Source organism: Cornus florida, unplaced genomic scaffold (assembly GCF_030987335.1).
Source record: "Cornus florida cultivar Cherokee Brave unplaced genomic scaffold, ASM3098733v1 CherokeeBrave_3.0.0_Hap2_Chr05, whole genome shotgun sequence".
NCBI lineage: Eukaryota > Viridiplantae > Streptophyta > Magnoliopsida > Cornales > Cornaceae > Cornus > Cornus florida.
The window spans coordinates 2348356-2367811 of NW_026775575.1; the positions used below are offsets into that span (position 1 = coordinate 2348356).

The following is a 19456-nucleotide window of genomic DNA, read 5'->3' on the forward strand; positions in this document are numbered from 1 at the left end:
ATAACATTCTTTTAGACAATTGATATGTGATAATATGCAAAACGTGGATGCCTTATCACACCCATAGGTGTCAAGCACACACATAGTCAAAGGTGGGACTATGTAAAATGACTAATAAGCCCATCAACAATTGCCAAATATCATTCATGCCATGTGCGTGATAAAAGTCAAGAATACCCTTACACAACTAACCAAATACCAATTATGCTATTTTGCATAATAAAATAGCATAATTGAGGACGAAATCCTTGTATGTTGGGGAGATTGTGAGCACTTGCATTTTTAACATTTTCCGGGCATGTTAGCATTCATGGATTTTATTTGTTGTCGGAAATTATGATTTAAGTTGCAAATGACATTTAATTTATATTGTGAGCACTTGCATTTTTAACATTTTCCGGGCATGTTAGCATTCATGCATTTTATATATTGTCGGAAATTATGATTTAAGTTGCAATTGTGTTTAATTTAATTAAATGTCATTTTTTTTTATTTCATAAAGGACATGATGGACTTTTTGTTTTATAAATAACATATATGGTATTTGATTATTTTATAAAGGGCAAAGTAGACTTTTATTATGCAAAATAGCATTATTGGTATTTAGTTAGTTGTGTAAGGGTATTCTTGACTTTTAGCATGCACATGGCATGAATGATATTTGGCATGGCATGAATGATATTTGGCAATTGTTGATGGGCTTATTAGTCATTTTACATAGTCCGGTGTGATAAGGCATCCACGTTTTGCATATTATCACATATCAATTGTCTAAAGGAATGTTATAGAGAAAGTTGGCAGAAACCATTTCGTCATATTTTCCTTCACTATAGTCATCATCTTCATGTTCCAAATTGAGGTTCTTGTAGTGACATTTTGGTGTTGTTGTAAAGATGAAAAATGTTTCTAAGGTTGTGAAGTTTCCATTAGTATCAAGTTTGAGTTCGTTCCCTTGTTGGTGATTTTGAAAGTTGTCTTGAAAGGAGAAGGGGTTTTTGTTTTACTACAAAGAAGTATTTTATCTTCACCTTCTAGTTGTTGATTTTGATCCATTTTTTGTGTGGCTTTGAATTGTTAAGCAAGTGTTCAAGCTTCTTTGAGGTAGGATTACTTAACTCTCACACCCTTTTAGGGAAGAAAACAAACTCGGATACACCGAACGAACATCATGTTCCCGTTCCGACGTAGCCTCCTCAACACCGTGATGTCTCCATAAAACCTTCACAAGAGTCACCGTTTTACCCATTAACACTTTGTTACGAGTGTTAAGAATCTAAACGGGTCCCTCCTCGTAAGAAACATCCTCATTAATGTCAATATCAACCCAACTCAATACATGTGATGGATCCGGCTCATAATTCCATAGCATCGAAACATGAAACACATTATGGACTCTGTCCATCTGTGGTGGCAATGCCAATCTGTAAGCAACCTCACCCACTCGATGCAAAATCTCAAATAGCCCAATGAAACGAGGTGACAACTTGCCACTCTTTCCAAACTGTAGCAATCCTTTCTGTGGAGAAACCTTGAGAAACACGTGGTCTCCCACCTCAAAGGATAATAACCGTTTCCGTCTATCTGCATAACTTTTCTATTGACTCTAAGCAGTCAACAACCGTTGTCGAATTAACTTAATCTTGCCTGTAGTTTCCAACACAATATCTGGCCCTAAGGCAGCTGTCTCACCCACCTCAGTTCAACAAACAGGAGAATGACAAGGCCTACCATACAACGCCTCAAAAGGAGCCATCTCAATGCTCGACTGATAGTTATTGTTGTAGGTAAACTAAACAAGAGGTAAGTGGTCCTCCCAACTACCACCAAAATCAAGCATGCAGGCCCAAAACGTATCTTCCAAGATTTGGATAGTACGCTCTGATTGGCTATCCGTCTGCGAATGGAATGCAATACTGAAATGCAACGGTGAACCAAACGCTGCATGAAGCCCTTCCCAGAACTTCAATGTGAACTTGGCATCCCTGTTCAAAACAATGGACAATAGAACCCCATATAATCTGACGATCTCTTGGACATACAATCTGCCAAGTGCCTCAGCAGAATGTGTCGCCTTGATAGGCAAAAAGTGCGTTGTCTTAGTCAATCTGTCAATAATGACCCAAACAAACTCATTACCCCTCTATGACCTCAGAAGCCCTGTCATAAAATCAATAGCAATACACTCCCATTTCCACTGTGCTACTGGCAATGGCTGCAATAAACCTGCAGGTCTCTGATGCTCGGCCTTTACCTGCTGATAGGTAAGACATTTGGTAACAAACTAATTTACATCGGCCTTCATCTCATTCCACAAATACTGGCGTCTCAAATTATGATACATTTTAGTACCACCTGGATGCACAGTAAAACGAGAAGTGTGAAACTCCCGTAACACATCCTCCTGACAAATCGTAGGAACCACAAGCAAACCTCCGAACCGTAAACCACCATCCGTATGTAAGGTCCAGTCCTTTACTATGTCCCCACCTGAAATCAACTAATGAATGGCAACTAAATCTGAATCTTGTCTCTGTGACTCAATCACCCGTGTAACAAGAGTAGGTTGAACCACAAGACTAAATAGAAAAGCTGACTCATAACCAACACTGTCATCACAATACTGTAATCCCATCTTTGCTAGATCCTCCAACATCTTCCATTTTTGAATGGCTAACCCAGCCAAAACTCAATGAGATTTCAGGCGTAAGGCATCTGCTACCACATTTGCCTTACCCGGATGATGCTGCAAATCAAAATCATAATCCTCTAAATATTCTACCCATCGCCTCTGCCTGTTATTCAAGTCCTTCTGAGAGAAAAGGTACTTGAGACTTTTGTGATCCGAGAACACCTCGAATCTCTCACCATCCAAATAATGCCTCTAGCTTTTTAAAGCAAAGACAACTATTGCCAGCTCTAAGTCATGAGTGGGATAGTTAAGCTTGTGAATCTTCAACTGTCTAGATCCATAAGCCACTACCTGACCATCTTGCATTAACACACAACCCAAACCATCCTGAGAAGCATCACAAAAGACAACATAACCCAAACCACGCTCAGGTACCACCAATACTGGAGCTGTAGTCAATCTAGTCTTCAAACCCTAAAAAAGTGACTCACAAGCTTCAGTCCAATCAAATCTGATCCCCTTTCGGGTCATCCGAGTCATAGGAGTGGCTAAGCGAGAAAAGTCCCTTACAATCCTGCAGTAATAACCCACTAAGCCAAGAAAACTCCGAATCTCATACACATTCTTGGGACGTTCCCAATCCAGTACCGCGTACGAAAAGCTGTCTTTGGAATATCCTCATCCCGAACTCCTAACTGGTAGTAACCAGATCTCAGATCAATCTTGGAAAAGCAAATAGCTCCCCTCAACTGATCAAATAAATCGTCAATCCGCGGTAAAAGATACTTGTTCTTGATGGTTGCTTGATTTAATTTTTGATAATCAAGACACAACCTCATAGAACCATCCTTTTTCTTTGCAAACAACATTAGTGCGCCCCATAGTGAAACACTAGGCCGAATAAAATCCTTCAGCCTTAAATCATCCAACTGCTTCTTTAATTCCTCCAACTCTGCTAGTGCCATACGATATGGAGCCATAGAAATCGGCGTAGTACCAGGCATCAAATCAATCACAAACTCAACCTCTTTTCTAGGAGGTAAATCTAGTAAGTCATCTGGAAACACATCCAAGAAGTCACAACAACTGACGGATAAACTATCCCCATATCACCATCTTCTTCAGCTAAAATGCTAGCTAAGAAGAAATCACAACGGTCCCAACCACGAACATCATAACAAGCTGAAACCAAGAAATCACCCCGATCTCCCACAAACACAAAACAATCTCCCTCCAATTCTCCAGATACTAACTAGGAAAAGTGGATACAAAATCGCGTGATAAAATGCATCTACTACCAACTAACTCCAATCCGTGAATCCAAAGCCTGACAAGTTTGTGCCCTCAAGCAAAAATGGATTCGAATCCCACAAAACCCGAGCTAGCTCAAATCATAATTGTTGAAATACGCATTTATCGTAGTAAGACCAACCTCAAAGTAAAATAGTTTTTATTGATAACCAGCACTTAAACTGAACTCCAAATCAACTAAATGAAAAACATTATCACCTCAACTCCATCACCATCGTAATCCCTATCCATATTCCAACCCAGGAATTTCTTAATCATGACATTCTATAACACAACCACTACCACGAATGCCAATGTGGCAATCCACCAATTTAGCATAATACCAGTGAAAAACTGTCAATCCTCAACCATCGTAGTCATTAAAGAATACACCTTACTAGGATCCACCAATCAAACTAGCGACTAGTGTCTATTAACACATACTTATAAGAACGGTAGCCTTGTCGGCGTCTAGAGCCCGCCCACACATACTCGTCAGCATGGTAGCATAGTCAGCAACTACTGCCTGCCCACAATGCCCTCATACGTAATGTGATATCACCAGTGCCTAATACAATCCCACAACATATCCTTTTTCCTGAGACAACTATGACATCTCCTGAAACTATATGTATCTCCCATGACACACCAATCGTCATCCTTGTCAGTGTCCTAATATTGCGTTTAGAGCTGGGTATGGTCCACAATGTCCGGCCGGTCCATTTGGCCATCTCATGCCCAAACAACAATTACATTTTCACTGACCCACTTTAATCAAATCACAAGTCACTAAGACTCAATTCTAACATTAACTGCTATCAAAAATTTTCTAATATCAAGATCTAATTATGGACTCCAATTCTAATCACAACTAAACATTCCACTGTTATATGCATGAAACACCCACATATGCTAAACACTAATTAGTGCACATCTAAACCATTAGTAGAACTTCACAATACCAACCAAGTTGTGTCCAATGAGGATATCTAACAATGATGCAAAATGCACTATGCAAAATGCTATGATACCCACACATGCTTATGCTGATACGCCATCCACAAAGGACAACGCTACAGGCGTCAGTCCTACCACTCACTTCCCAGAAAAACCAATGCACTAGTCATGAAACCATGTATGCATATAATGCATAACATAACAAAACTGGGAAATACATAGATACCAATCAAAATACAACTCGTAACACATAATGAGATGCAAGTCAATAACAATGACACTATCCACAGTTCCAAAACTGACTCATATGAATAAAAGCCTTTAAACACATAGCATGCTTTATCATAATCAGATAAACACGTAATCACATATACATATATGCATGCTTGCAAGGTAAATAACAGATAAACATATAAGCATATGAGACAATGCAAACCCCTACACACATAGTTGTAGACAGACATCTACCCGTCGTCCTTAGGTTATAGGAACCATGCTCTGATACCACAACTGTCACGCCCCATGACCGTAGTTTGGATTGTGAACACAACACGTAAGCAATCATAGTATCAAAATTAATAAATATCCCTGTAACGTGTCTCAACCAAGCAATCCACCTATCAATTTCCCTTTTCGTAAAACAAGACTGAAAATAAATAGGTAAGACGCACATATTACAACTTTAAAGTTTTAACGTCTGAAATAACATTTATTACATACCAGAAGTATTCTAAAGAAATATAATGCAAAATATAGTCTATAATACGGAATAAAAACATGACAACACTAGCCCCGACTTTGTCTACAGTAGAGGACGAACACCCTCCACACCATCCATGCCATGACCTGAAAAGATGTGTATAAAATAGGAATGAGCAACCACAGCTCAGCGGGAATTACTTAAAATGCACTCCTTAATACCTCCGTGAATCCAAACAAAGAACAGACAAAGGATAGTGGGATCATACAAGCTCGGGAAAAACATAATATAATATGAGATAATAAAATGAAGTGTAATGTAATGCCAATGCCAATGCTAATGCCACTGACACTTCTCACTTCCTAAAACTCCCATGTCCATCACAAAAAGTTAATGTAATCCACCCAGGGCTGTTCCTCAGTACCACGAGAAGAGAGTTGGTCATCTATCCCTGATACAAGGCCACTCCTTGTGATCATTTGGGGCTCTAGTGACACAACTACGCGTAGAGCCACTCCCTACGTCTCCTCTATATTCCCATTAACTACATAGATAGGCAACTCCTTATCCAGTTTTAAAATCTTTGATTCAATTCCCTTTTCAAAACTCACGGATACAAGGCACCTCCCTGTTATCCAGTTTTCAAAACCATTTAATGAAACATTTTCACTTTCCTTTTCATTCCAACATCATCCCCATGCTTATGTGACATGCATGTACATTTGTATAACATGATATACGGATAATGGAATGAATATGGAAATCTCAACTCATATATAATATAATGGTATTGCATTTTAATCCTCACACAAGCATGGTAAATTAACAGGCTAATTAATCCATGGTTGTATAACATTAGAAACATACTTTCTAACTCACATTTATCACATAACAACATAAACAGTGCTTAATAACATTTAGAAAATCAAGTACAAAACTTCTCATTTCAAGAAATATCGTAACAACCAATATTCTAATTTTCAAGTAGCAGCCTATGTTTACAAGGTCATAACTTTTTCCACAGTTGGATTCTAAGGCTGAAATTAGTATTGTTGGAAAGCTTGTTTCGTGCTAGCCAATTTAGACCAAAAAATTACTCAATTTGGACTTAAAATGAGGAAGTTATGGTCAGTTGAAGTTCAGGTTGCTGTGCAGGAAATTCTGTAGATTAAAGCACGAACCTGGTAGCCTATGTTTACAGGGTCATAACTCTCTCCACAGTTAGAATCTAAGGCTCAAATTGGTATCATTGGAAAGCTTGTTTCGATCTAGTCAATTTAGACTAAAAAATTACTCAATTTGGACTTAAAATGATTAAGTTATGATCCTTAGAAGTTCAAGTCGCTGTGATTCCAGAATTGTGAAAAACAAGTAGCAGCCTATGTTTTAAGCACAAAACACATAGAATTGATTCCTTAAAGGTAAAGGGTGTGAGAGTTAAGTAATCCTACCTCAAAGAAGCTTGAACACTTGCTTAACAATTCAAAGCCACACCAAAAATGGATCAAAATCAACAAGTAGAAGGTGAAGATAAAATACTTCTTTGTAGTAAAACAAAAACCCCTTCTCCTTTCAAGAAAACTTTCAAAATCAGCAACAAGGGAACGAACTCAAACTTTATACTAATGGAAACTTCACAACCTTAGGAACATTTTTCATCTTTACAACAACACCAAAATGTCACTACAAGAGCCTCAAAACATGAAGATGATGACTATAGTGAAGGAAAATATGACGAAATGGTTTCTGCCAACTTTCTCTATAACATTCCTTTAGACAATTGATATGTGATAATATGCAAAACGTGGATGCCTTATCACACCCATAGGTGTCAAGCACACACATAGTCAAAGGTGGGACTATGTAAAATGACTAATAAGCCCATTAACAATTGCTAAATATCATTCATGCCATGTGCGTGATAAAAGTCAAGAATACCCTTACACCAACTAACCAAATACCTATTATGCTATTTTGCATAATAAAATAGCATAATTGGGGACGAAATCCTTGTATGTTGGGGAGATTGTGAGCACTTGCATTTTTAACATTTTTCGGGCATGTTAGCATTCATGCATTTTATTTATTGTCGGAAATTATGATTTAAGTTGCAAATGACATTTAATTTATATTGTGAGCACTTGCATTTTTAACATTTTCCGGGCATGTTAGCATTCATGCATTTTATATATTGTCGAAAATTATGATTTAAGTTGCAAATGTGTTTAATTTAATTAAATGCCATTTTTTTTTTATTTCATAAAGGACATGATGGACTTTTTATTTTATAAATATCATATATGGTATTTGATTATTTTATAGAGGGCAAAGTAGACTTTTATTATGCAAAATAGCATTATTGGTATTTGGTTAGTTGTGTAAGGGTATTCTTGACTTTTATCACGCACATGGCATGAATGATATTTGGCAATTGTTGATGGGCTTATTAGTCATTTTACATAGTCCGGTGTGATAAGGCATCCACGTTTTGCATATTATCACATATCAATTGTCTAAAGGAATGTTATAGAGAAAGTTGGCAGAAACCATTTCGTCATATTTTCCTTCACTATAGTCATCATCTTCATGTTCCAAATTGAGGTTCTTGTAGTGACATTTTGGTGTTGTTGTAAAGATGAAAAACGTTCCTAAGGTTGTGATAGTTTCCATTAGTATCAAGTTTGAGTTCGTTCCCTTGTTGCTGATTTTGAAGGTTGTCTTGAAAGGAGAAGGGGTTTTTGTTTTACTACAAAGAAGTATTATAAAACAAAAAGTCCATCATGTCCTTTATGAAATAAAAAAATGACATTTAACTAAATTAAACACATTTGCAACTTAAATCATAATTTCCGACAATATATAAAATGCATGAATGCTAACATGCCCGGAAAATGTTAAAAATGCAAGTGCTCACAATATAAATTAAATGTCATTTGCAACTTAAATCATAATTTCCGACAATAAATAAAATGCATGAATGCTAACATGCCCGGAAAATGTTAAAAATGCAAGTGCTCACAGTTCTGTTGTGGCAACGAGGATTTTTATCCTCGGTTGTCTGGGATATACTTGATTGATACATATAAAGAAATGAATGAGATATATGTTAAATTAAATTTCTCATGCATATGCAAAGGTTTTTTTTATTTGATTGGTGATACATGTGAAAAGGTTTTGTATTTAAGCCGTTGAGATGGAACATACTTGGGATGTAGAAGTAAAATTATTTTTGTTAATTCAATATTTTGTGCATATGTGAGAAAAGGTTTTGTATTTGAGGCGTTCACAACGAAGGTTAAGTAAATAATATTCAAGACACAACAAACAGACAAAACGTTCCTGTTGTAGAACCAGAAGTGATTAAATGGAAACCAAGGTATAAAATAGAGTTTGATAGTGAGGAAGAGGCATATGATTTTTACAATGCATATGGTGCTCGAATTAATTTTAGCATCCGGAAGGAGTATGGCAATAAAGTTAATGGAAGAATTACATCAGGGGCATTAGTTTGTAGCAAGGAAGGTGTGAAGGGGACTGACAAACGGGATATATTTAGAAAGACTCCCCGGGCTAAAACACGAACCAATTGCGGTGCACGAATGGTTCTTAGGTATGACAAGACAAAGGCAAAGTACGTAGTTTCTAAATTTGTAGAAAGTCACAACCATCTATTCATAATTGCTGAATGCAGCCACATGATGTTGTCCCAGTGACAAATTTCCTCAGTCCAGGCCATCGATGTTTAGTTGGCTTCGGATTCAGGAGTTCCAGCTTGTAATGCATATGAGTTGATATGAAGGCAATCTGGTGGCAAAGAATCCATTGGGTACTTGAAAGTGGATCTTAAAAATTATCTAAGGACACGAAGACAAAAGGAGCTTCTTTATGGAGAGGCGGCATGGCTTATGGATTATTTTGAGACGCGTAGTTGTGAAGATCCTTCGTTCTTATATTCCTTGCAACTGGATACTGAGCAAATGATTACGAATATATTCTGGTCAGATTGTAGAATGATAATTGATTATGGCCAGTTTGGAGATGTTATCAGTTTCGACACAATGTATAAAGTGGTACACGGTAATAGACCATTTGCAATTTTCTTAGGTATGAATCATCACCGGGAGACTACTGTGTTTGGAGTAGCCTTAATGTATGATGAGACAGTGGATTCATTTGTTTGGTTATTTGAAACGTTCTTGAAAGTGATGGGCGAAAAAACACTAAAGACGATTATTACGGATCAAGACGCTGCAATGGCGAAGATATTAAAGCAGGTGAATAACTTTCATGCATCTCCATTCTTGTCACTTGGTATGCTGAAACAATCGTATTATTTCAGTCGTATTTTTTGGATTTGCAATATTGCAACATGGGTATTAAGTTAATTAATCTTGTAGGTCACGCCGGTGACGAAACATCATTTATGTGTTTGGCACTTAATGAATAATACGCAGAAGAACCTACTGTTTCTATTTAAATGCGTTGAAGGAATAAAGAAGGTCATCTCAAAATTAATGTTCCAAATTGAGGAAGAGGATGATTTTATCAGGGAATGGGATTTATTGATTGCAGAGTATGGTGTTGCTGGTAATAAGTGGCTTTCCACTTTGTTAGACATGAGACATAAATAGGCCCTGGCATTTGTCAAATACGACTGGTCTGCAGGAATGAGTAGCACGCAATTAAGTGAAAGCTTCAATGGTCAATTAAAGTATTACCTTTCCAGACAACTTATTATACCAGAATTCTTCACACTCTTTGGCAGATTGTTGTCGGACAAGCGGTACAAGGAGTATGAAGCCGAGTATGGCTTGGTGGAGAGGCAATTGGAACTAAAAACAAAGTGCCACATATTACGTCAAGCAGGGAAGGTGTACACCAAGGCAATATTTCAGCTTTTCCAGGAAAGGTTTTTAGCTGCTCTTGTGAGTCAGGCTGTTATTAGTTGTAGTGACTTGGATAACAATGGACACTATGTTTGTAAAGTTGCTGGTGAGGACGAGGTGCAACGTCGTGTGAGCAGGACATTTTAAGATGAATTGCCATGCTCATGTTGTAAATTTGAAAGGCATGGCTATTTGTGCAGGCCCAGTCTGAAAATCCTTAAAGAGTGCATGTTTGTGAATGAGTTGTCTTCCCGATATATTATAAAAAGGTGGACTAGAAATGCTAGAGATGGTAGATTGGAGGAAATTGTTTCCACCGACGTGAATCCGGATCCTCAACTTGAGATTAGGCGATGGCATAGGACGCTTTGCCGTATACTGACTGAAATATCTTCCATTGCATCGCATGACCCCGAAGGATATAAGATCTATTAGGAAAAGCACTGGACTGGAAAAGAACAGTACAAATAACTTGTGGTCGTAGGTTTGCAGAGAAAATTACAAGGGGTAAGGGAAAAAAAAGGGTGAAAAACAACAGTAGAACAATTCCCATGTCCCTGAAAGTTAAAGATACCTCTAAAGGACGATTTAAGAGGCTAAAACCAGCCATAGAGTTAAATAGTGGGAAAATGAGGAAGTCAATGAAAGCAACATGCCAGGTATACGTTACTGTCGTACGCACTGCTATTTCATTGTTTAACTATTTGAACATATGAACAAAATAAATTCGATTTCATAACATTATATCATTCGTCATAAAACACTCATGAGTGGAAGAAACTAACATTTTTTATGTTTTAGATATCAAATGAAACCGTTGTTTTGGGAGACGGGTGGCAGTGATAGTCCGTCAACCCCGTCCTACGTGTTAGTGGATGTGAGTATTATTGCAAGTATATTATATATAAGCAGTTACTATTCATTCATAACTTTTGGTTAACATGTTGATTATATTTAAAAGTGCATTGACAGTGTTTATATGAAATATTTTAGGGTGCATAAATTCCCGTCGAATTTCTGAATGAAGAATCTTACGTAACACCACCAGTTGTATTCCACAATAGACAGCTTAATATTGGTGAACCATGTACTTCATCAACTAACCATATAAGTGTGTTAATTAAGATGCATTATTTTCTTTGTTTTTCCAAAATAGACCAAATTTTTTTTACATCTAAACAATATATTACAACTGATCTACATCAAACTCTGCCCAGACCAAGTAACATCGGAAAAAGTCACATAGGGTATATCCCACACCAAACTCTGCACAGACCAGGCAACATCAGAAAAAGTCACACTAAAACCTAATGCAAAACACTGATGTAGATCAGTTGGAATATTATCCATTTTCCGTTGACTTGCAGCAATAAAATCCCCAAAACTCTTGATCGAAAATTGTATGTGATAAAAAAAAATTGACATCATTTTACCATCACACCAAGGATGAAGAAAAATGTTGATGTCAGTTCCTTTTCCAATAACATACTTACAGTTGATCTTCATGAAGTCCCCCAAATAACAACTATACTCTTCCATATAGAAGAATCTGAAACCTTTGGAATAACCTGCCAAAAGGATGTATTCCTTAGGTAACATGAACAATGTTTATACCCAACCACCAAAATCCTATCTTTAGACAATAAATAATCTGAAGCTAATACACAGTTTTCAAGTAAATCAATATCCAAAACTCTTCTCACCCCCAAACCACCTTCTTCTTTAGGAGCAGCAAGCTTGGTTCATTTAAAATTCCTCGTATCTTCATAATATCTTCATCATGCCCCAAAATGAAGTTCCTCATTCTCTTTCATATGCCCATAATCATCTATAAAATTCCCTTCCGCATCGTAAATGATAGTGATATTGGTTCTAGCCGTATGCTCTTTAATTTGCTGATGCAAAAACCTTCTGCACCTGTCTTGGTCCTTCATCCATCTAATTCTTGTCTTGTGAGACAGAAGAATTGGTTTATTAGAGCTAGCACATTCAAATTTCTGTCTAATATCCTACTCCTCAATGAAAACATCATTCATAGGATTCTCGGCTAAACTCAATTGCATTTGCTCAAAAGACTTCCTAATACCAATAACCTCCTTAAAAACAAACCCAAATTTTACAAAAATTTCAATTTTTTATAGCCCTTTTAACCAATGTAAAATAGTACATCAACTCCTGGATTGGATTTCCACCCATGACTATTAATCAGAGATAATGTTACCAACCACTGGCTGTTTATTCCAAACCAACAAAAAACTGAAAGGCTTTGGACCTTCACCAATGTGCAAAGGAATTTTCACTTTAAGTCCCTTATGATCTGAAATGAATGGTGTGGAGTAAGAATAATATGTGAACATGGAAATATATTATCCCAATCCTGGTTCATAAGACCTTGATCCAGCATTGCATAAACTCTTGTCTAACTAAACCTTTTAGTACCCCATGTAAATTATCCATTATCCATTAGAATATCATATAAACAAAGCTGATCAATGGTGTGGTTAAAATCATATAGCAGTGAATTATGGGGGTTGCTTAAGGCCTCCGTTAATCCTACCTTAATATGTATTGTCAACAATATAAATGTTTCAGGCTGATATTGGCGATTCAGCCATGTTGTCATCTCAACTGTTCAGTGCGCCCTCTTCATACGATGAATCAAGTACTCATCGTTTGGGAGGTGATGAGGTAATCATTTATTCCTTCTCCACTAATGTTTTTGTCATTGTTCTCATTATAAATGTGCTGATAGATAACAGTTTACAAAAATTATTTGGATTACATTTGTTGTCGTTGTGGTTAATTTTAGACACATGGGCAAGTAAATGTGACGCCAACATCTGGAATGGCAATGACGTCGGGGATGAATCATCCAATTCAACATCGACTCTTTCAATATTGAGAAGAAACTTGTGATGTAATTGACTTATCATTGATTGTGTGTATCCTTGTAATCTTTTGAACTTCTTGTATAAAGTTTATGGCCTAACTCGGGTGCCCTTGTTACCTTTAGCTGTCATGTAATTGACCTTGTATTCATTGTGTCCATGCTTATAACATTTTCCACATGCTGAGTATCACCATGTTTTGTAAATTCACTGTTCGAACATTACAAAATGTATGTCTTATTTTGGGTATGACTATGTTTTGGAAGCAAGAAATACATAAGAGAATCACTGTCAAATTGGATAGACTGTTTGTTTAGAAATATTAATGTAACCCAAGGTACTTAAAGTATAAAAAATGTAGCAATGGAACACTGAGACTAACAATGAACTCTTGGCTTAGGCGTGGTTAAATGTTGACACTTTTTCCTGGGTTCGAGTCTCAGTATGAATAAGTGGCAATGTCGGAAAAGAGGTATTCTAAAATACCTCCTTTTTGATCTAATTATTTTTTTTGAGGGTCTGTTGTACAAAACATTACAAGGTAAGACAACAATAAAGTAATATGTACAAAACATTCCTACATTGTTTTACTTACATGGATCAAAGACATCAATCAATATAATATGTAAATATAATCCCAACACAATAATAAATGTGTAGTGGGGTAGTTGAATATTAATTCATGGATCATAAATATTAATGTAACTCAAGCTACTTAAAGCATAAAAAATGTACCAATGGAACACTGAGACTAACAATTGACTCTTGGCTTAGGCGTTGGCAAATGTTGACTCTTTATCCTGGGTTCGAGTCTCAGTATGAATAAGTGTGGCAATGTCGGAAAAGAGGTATTCTAAAATACCTTCTTTTTTATCTAATTATTTTTTTGGAGGGCCTGTTGTACAAAACATTACAAGGTAGGACAACAATAAAGTAATATGTAGAAAACATTCCTACATTGTTTTACCAACATGGATCAAAGACATCAATCAATATAATATGTAAATATAATCCCAACACAATAATAAATGTGTAGCGGGGTAGTTGAATATTAATTCATGGATCATAAATATTAATGTAACTCTAGCTACTTAAAGCATAAAAAATGTACCAATGAAACATTGAGACTAACGATGGGCTCTTGGCTTAGGTGCTGGCAAATGTTGACCCTTTATCCTGGGTTCCAGTTCCAGTATCATCGAGTTCTGTACAATAAGAGGTATTTTAAAATACCTCATTTTTCTTCCCTTTTTTTTAAATTATTTTTTCCTACAAAACATTACAAGGTAGGATAAAAATAAAGTACTATGTAGAAAACATTCTTACATTGTTTTACCTACATGGATTAAAGACATGTTAACACATTTATGTCGGCAATTGTAAGTGGACAATAGCACATTATTGTACAAAAATTCACTCCAATTTTAACACTCACCTTTGCACAAGTTTCACTATGTTACTTGAAGGATAAAAAATGTACCAATCAAACATCCACACACGTACGTACATAATAGCTCAAGAAATTCATAAATTAAATCATAATACATAAGTACAGAAAATCACAATACCTATATACATAAAATCACAACACATACGTACATAAAATTAATATAATATGTTAACAGAATCCCAACAGAATAATAAATGTGTACTGGGGTAGTTGAATATTAATTGAACTGTGGATTAGAATCACAAATGCCTTCAACAACCACTCCCACCCACAGCGCCACCACTTCTGCTATAAATATATATCATGAAACTTGGCTAAAAGCACCTACAAGAAAATGTCTTCCTCTAGGCCAACCAATGGTGCGTTACCATTCCATAGAAGACACACAACCAGCCCCAATTACCCCACCTTCAGTCCCATTTTTGTGCGTCAAGCACCATCTGTTGCAGATCCTCCCCCTACCCTGCAATACCTTATTATGCGCATAGATAATTTTGAGAGTGACCTGAGTCACCTATCGAGTATGGTGAGGAGGGTGGATTGGCGCATGAAGAGGCTTGAAGCGCTGTGGAATGAAGAGTCTAACGACCAGGTCATAGAAGTTCTCAACTCCTTTGATGCCACAAGTGACGACGGAACCTGAGAAAGGACGGTTGTTTTGGAGGCGGCTGGTTGTGAAGGACCCCTTATCGATGTGCGGAAGTTTGGTGTGAAGTAGTATTTGGAAGGTTCTCTGTTTTGCTGTGCTGGGTTTGGACCTTCTATGTATGTATATATGATGGTATTTTTTTGTATGTTTTTTATTGTGTAATAATTATGTGTATGATGTATGATATTAAATGATATATGAAGCCATATATATTTAGAAATGAACGTTACTAGTTATGTAGTGTGAACATTAGTATATGAAGCGATTAATATGAAGCCATATATATGTATAAATTCACGTTACTATATATATGCATGGGGGCAGTGTGAAAAAAAATGATGAATAAGAATAATATTTGACAAGTGATAAGAAAAAAGGAAAGAAAAATTACATATGTATGACGTCTTAAATTGTGACTAAACTACCATAAATGGGGAGTTAAATGCTGACAATTTGGTTTATAATTGATAGGAAATGGCTGTCAATTCGCAGTCACTCCAAAATGAACGTTAATGAAAGCTGTCATAATTGTAGGGAAAGTGGTGTTCTAAAATACCTCCTTTTTGTTTTTATTTTTTATGTTTTTTTGTAGAAAACATTACAAGGTAGGACAAAAATAAACTAATGTGTAGAAAACATTCCTACATTGTTTTACCTACATGGATTAAAAACATGAATCATTCACCCTTTGCCCTGGGTTCCAGTCTCAGTATCCTTGGCTGCCAACCTCTAAAAAGAGGTACTCTAAAATACCGGCCTCCTCCTTGTTGAATTTTTTTGGTAAATGAAATGCAAGGATATAAATTCATAGATATAAGTTCATAAACCTATACAACTTATATCAATTAAAAAAAAATATGTCCAAAATTATTATCGTCAAATTTAGATATAAAATTTTATGAAATATAAAATAAAGGCTATATATTTAGGATATGAGACAGACAGTGCAACTACTTCATTCTGCCTGAAATTATATATATGTATTGTAAACAACATCCCAATAAGTACCTAACAAAATATAAGAAGTACGTACATAAATTCTCAACTACTACAACATAAAATCAATTTAATTTGTATTATCAATCCCAAGAACTGAGGTAGTTGAATAATTATTCATGGATTGTCATATAAACATAAATCGGTTCAACCACCAATCCCACCCATAGTGCTACAACTTGTGCTATAAATATATGTGTTGAGCAGTGTTCCAAGCACCCACGAACATCATGTCTTCGTCTAGGTCAACCAACAATGGTGCACTACCAAACCATAGACCAAGCAGACCCAGGCCCAATTACCCCACTTTCAGTCCTTTCTTCATTCATCAAGCACCCACTGGTCCAAATCTTCCACCTACGCTGCAATACTTGATTATGCGAATTGACAATTATGGGACTGACCTCACTTGCCTCTGGAGGTTGGTGACGAGAGTGGAACGGTGCCTATGAGGTTTGAAGAGCTATGGAAAGCCGAGTCTGACGATGACATAGTCATCGAAGTTCTCAACTCTTCTGACGCCACAAGTGATGATGGAACTTGAGGAACGACAAAGGATTTCGGAGAACCCTTTCTGCCTGGTTGTGAAGGAATGTTTTAGAGGGGGTGGGTTTCCCTTTGTATGTGCGGAAGTTAGGTGTGACGCAGTTTTTGGAAGGTTTGCAAGCAGTGTTGCTGGGTTGGGTTTGGACCTTGTATGTCTTTTTATATTATGGTATTTTCTTTTATGTGTAAGAAATATGTGTGTATAATGTGTGATGTTTAATTAAATATGAAGCCATATATATTTAAAAGTTGACGTAAAAATATATATATATGCATGAGGGTAGTATTTAGAAAAATGAAGGCAAATAAGCATATTATGTCGTCCAAGAGGAAAAAGTAAAGAAAAATGACACATAAGAGATGCCTTAAGTTGTGACAAAACTACCATAAATGGGGAGTTAAATGGCGACTACTGCTGACTTAAATGGATAAAAAATGGGTGTCAATTCGTAGTGACTCCAAATCCCGGCCCATTAGGGTACAGCAGTTGAGAAGGACATTTGACAATTTATTGAAGTATGAATTAGGATTACTACTAATTAGGTAATCTTTTGTGGATTGATTGATTAGGTTCGGGTCTTTATTTGAACTATTAATTCCTATTAATTATGATAAGCAATATATATAATTCATAACCAATATATATAAGTCATTTATTTTTATTGTGTTTGGTAAACTAAAGGAAAGAATATAAGTTCATTATCCAACTTGTATAATTCATATTAATTAATCTCAGTCTCTGCGAAATTACGTATTTCAAATTTAGATTGAAATTATTAATTGATATATAATTAAGACTATGTATTTATGATATGAGACCAGGAAGGCAACTATATAAATCTATCTTAGAATATATATTGTCCATTACATTCCAATAAATACGTACTTTAATTAATATAATTCGTAGTAAGTATCCCAACATAATCCCAGGCCAAATCCCTTGAAGGTAACCAACATAAATTTGTAACATATATAGATCCGTCTGAAATTATAACTGCAGACATATAGTAGTCTGCTTAATACATCATAATTTCCAACAACCCTAACAACATTTCACTTTCTTTTGGACGTACGACTCCTTGGCAGTGGAATTTCAAAGTCATTATCTTCGGAGTCGAAAAAATCTGACAAATTAGAATCCGATTATAGGTCCGGGTCAATCATTATTTTTTCAACCTCTACATCCGGATCCTCGCATGTGTTCATCACCTTTGTCAGTTTCTTCGCCTTACGCTATCTTATATTTAATTGATGGATCTCACGTTTAAGTTGGACAATGACAGATTCCATATCTGCGGCATTCGACTCTTGCATTTCAAGATGCCGTGCTCTAGGAATGGTCACCCCGACTCATCTGCATTCTGCCACAATCACAGTCCTTGCACCCACCAAGTGGTTATACCTGATACGTTGTTGAGGTTAAACTGGTTGATTGACGTATACTGCTTCCACTTGAGAGTTTCACGTGGACCCATACTCGTGCATGTGCCATCGATGAACTGCTTCAATGGCCTCTGCATGGCTATGGTAAGGATAATACTAGCCATTAGGAAACCCTCGTGTCTATGCTATCGCTTTGGCCTGATTCGTGTATAGCCTTACTTTTCGACCTACAAAAACAGCATAATATTGACGTCCAGCCATTGATGTGGACAAACTTGGTGTATGGGTTTCATTGGATTGGCCCTGGGGTACAATATATAGACCACCCACTTACAATATATATAACAATTGAGAAACCATTTACTTCTTTATTACGTTAATTGATTAGGTCCAGGTGACGTTGGGTTTATTGAACTAAAAATTCCAAGGATATACTTTCACTTCTTTAGTACATATAGCAATATATATACAGTGAATTATAGATATGCCAAGTTTGGTAGGTTTGGAACTTTATGATTAGGTGTGGGTCATTCAGAACTTAATGAACTCTTAATTTCTTTCAACTACTTTTACTTCTTTAGTACATATATTAATATATATAGCAGCAGTGAATTTTGGATATACTAACTTTTGTAGGTTTCGATTGATTGATTACCTCTGGGTCATTCAGAATTTATTAAAGTCTTAATCCCTTTCAACTACTTTCACTTCTTTTATACACTTACCACAATATATAGCAGTTAATATTGTATATGCACTTTTCATTATTATGAAGTACTTTGACTTCTTTATTAGAATAATAAACCATATATATATAGCAGTGACTATTAAAAAAACGATATTATATGAAACACTGTTTAAAAACCTATTTCAATAGGTGTCCTATTAATAAGGAATCACCAAGTAGTTTGACTTCTTTAGAAGCCATGCAGTAGCAGTTAATTTTGTATATGCCGATTCATGAAGGTATGAAACATTGTTTACAAATGCATTTAAGTAGGTGTCATATTAATAGTAATCCACCCACAATTACAAAAAAATAATAATAATAAAATAAAATAAAATAAAATTCGCAAACTATG

The 19456-nt window shown here is 36.1% G+C and overlaps 2 protein-coding genes across 2 annotated transcripts; one reads left to right on the plus strand and one right to left on the minus strand.

The window, feature by feature from the left end:
- Positions 1-1273: 1273 nt before the first annotated feature.
- LOC132306046 (uncharacterized) lies at positions 1274-4171 on the minus strand. The gene is made up of 8 exons (XM_059803242.1): positions 4139-4171; positions 3743-3881; positions 3278-3686; positions 3121-3203; positions 2363-2487; positions 2148-2251; positions 1876-1982; positions 1274-1581 (listed from the first exon to the last, which is right to left on the minus strand). The coding sequence occupies exons 1-8, from the start codon at positions 4169-4171 to the stop codon at positions 1274-1276; spliced, it is 1308 nt and encodes a 435-aa protein (XP_059659225.1).
- A 357-nt stretch (positions 4172-4528) lies between these two features.
- LOC132306047 (protein FAR1-RELATED SEQUENCE 5-like) lies at positions 4529-13364 on the plus strand. Its single transcript, XM_059803243.1, has 7 exons — positions 4529-4613; positions 8925-9207; positions 9376-9850; positions 9974-10163; positions 10242-10591; positions 13055-13150; positions 13272-13364. The coding sequence occupies exons 1-7, from the start codon at positions 4529-4531 to the stop codon at positions 13362-13364; spliced, it is 1572 nt and encodes a 523-aa protein (XP_059659226.1).
- The last annotated feature ends 6092 nt before the right edge of the window (positions 13365-19456 follow it).

Excerpts from the sequence above, each read along its gene's own strand:
- LOC132306046 (XM_059803242.1), bottom strand. The coding sequence starts at position 4,171 with ATGGATAGGGATTACGATGGTGATGGAGTTGAG. Across the intron at positions 3,882-4,138 it reads ACGATGGTGATGGAGTTGAG|TTAGTATCTGGAGAATTGGA; the intron begins GTGATAATGTTT and ends CACTTTTCCTAG. Across the intron at positions 3,204-3,277 it reads AAGACAGCTTTTCGTACGCG|GATTGTAAGGGACTTTTCTC; the intron begins GTACTGGATTGG and ends TTATTACTGCAG.
- LOC132306047 (XM_059803243.1), top strand. The coding sequence starts at position 4,529 with ATGACATCTCCTGAAACTATATGTATCTCCCATGACACACCAATCGTC. Across the intron at positions 4,614-8,924 it reads AATATTGCGTTTAGAGCTGG|AACCAGAAGTGATTAAATGG; the intron begins GTATGGTCCACA and ends TTCCTGTTGTAG. Across the intron at positions 13,151-13,271 it reads ATCGTTTGGGAGGTGATGAG|ACACATGGGCAAGTAAATGT; the intron begins GTAATCATTTAT and ends GGTTAATTTTAG.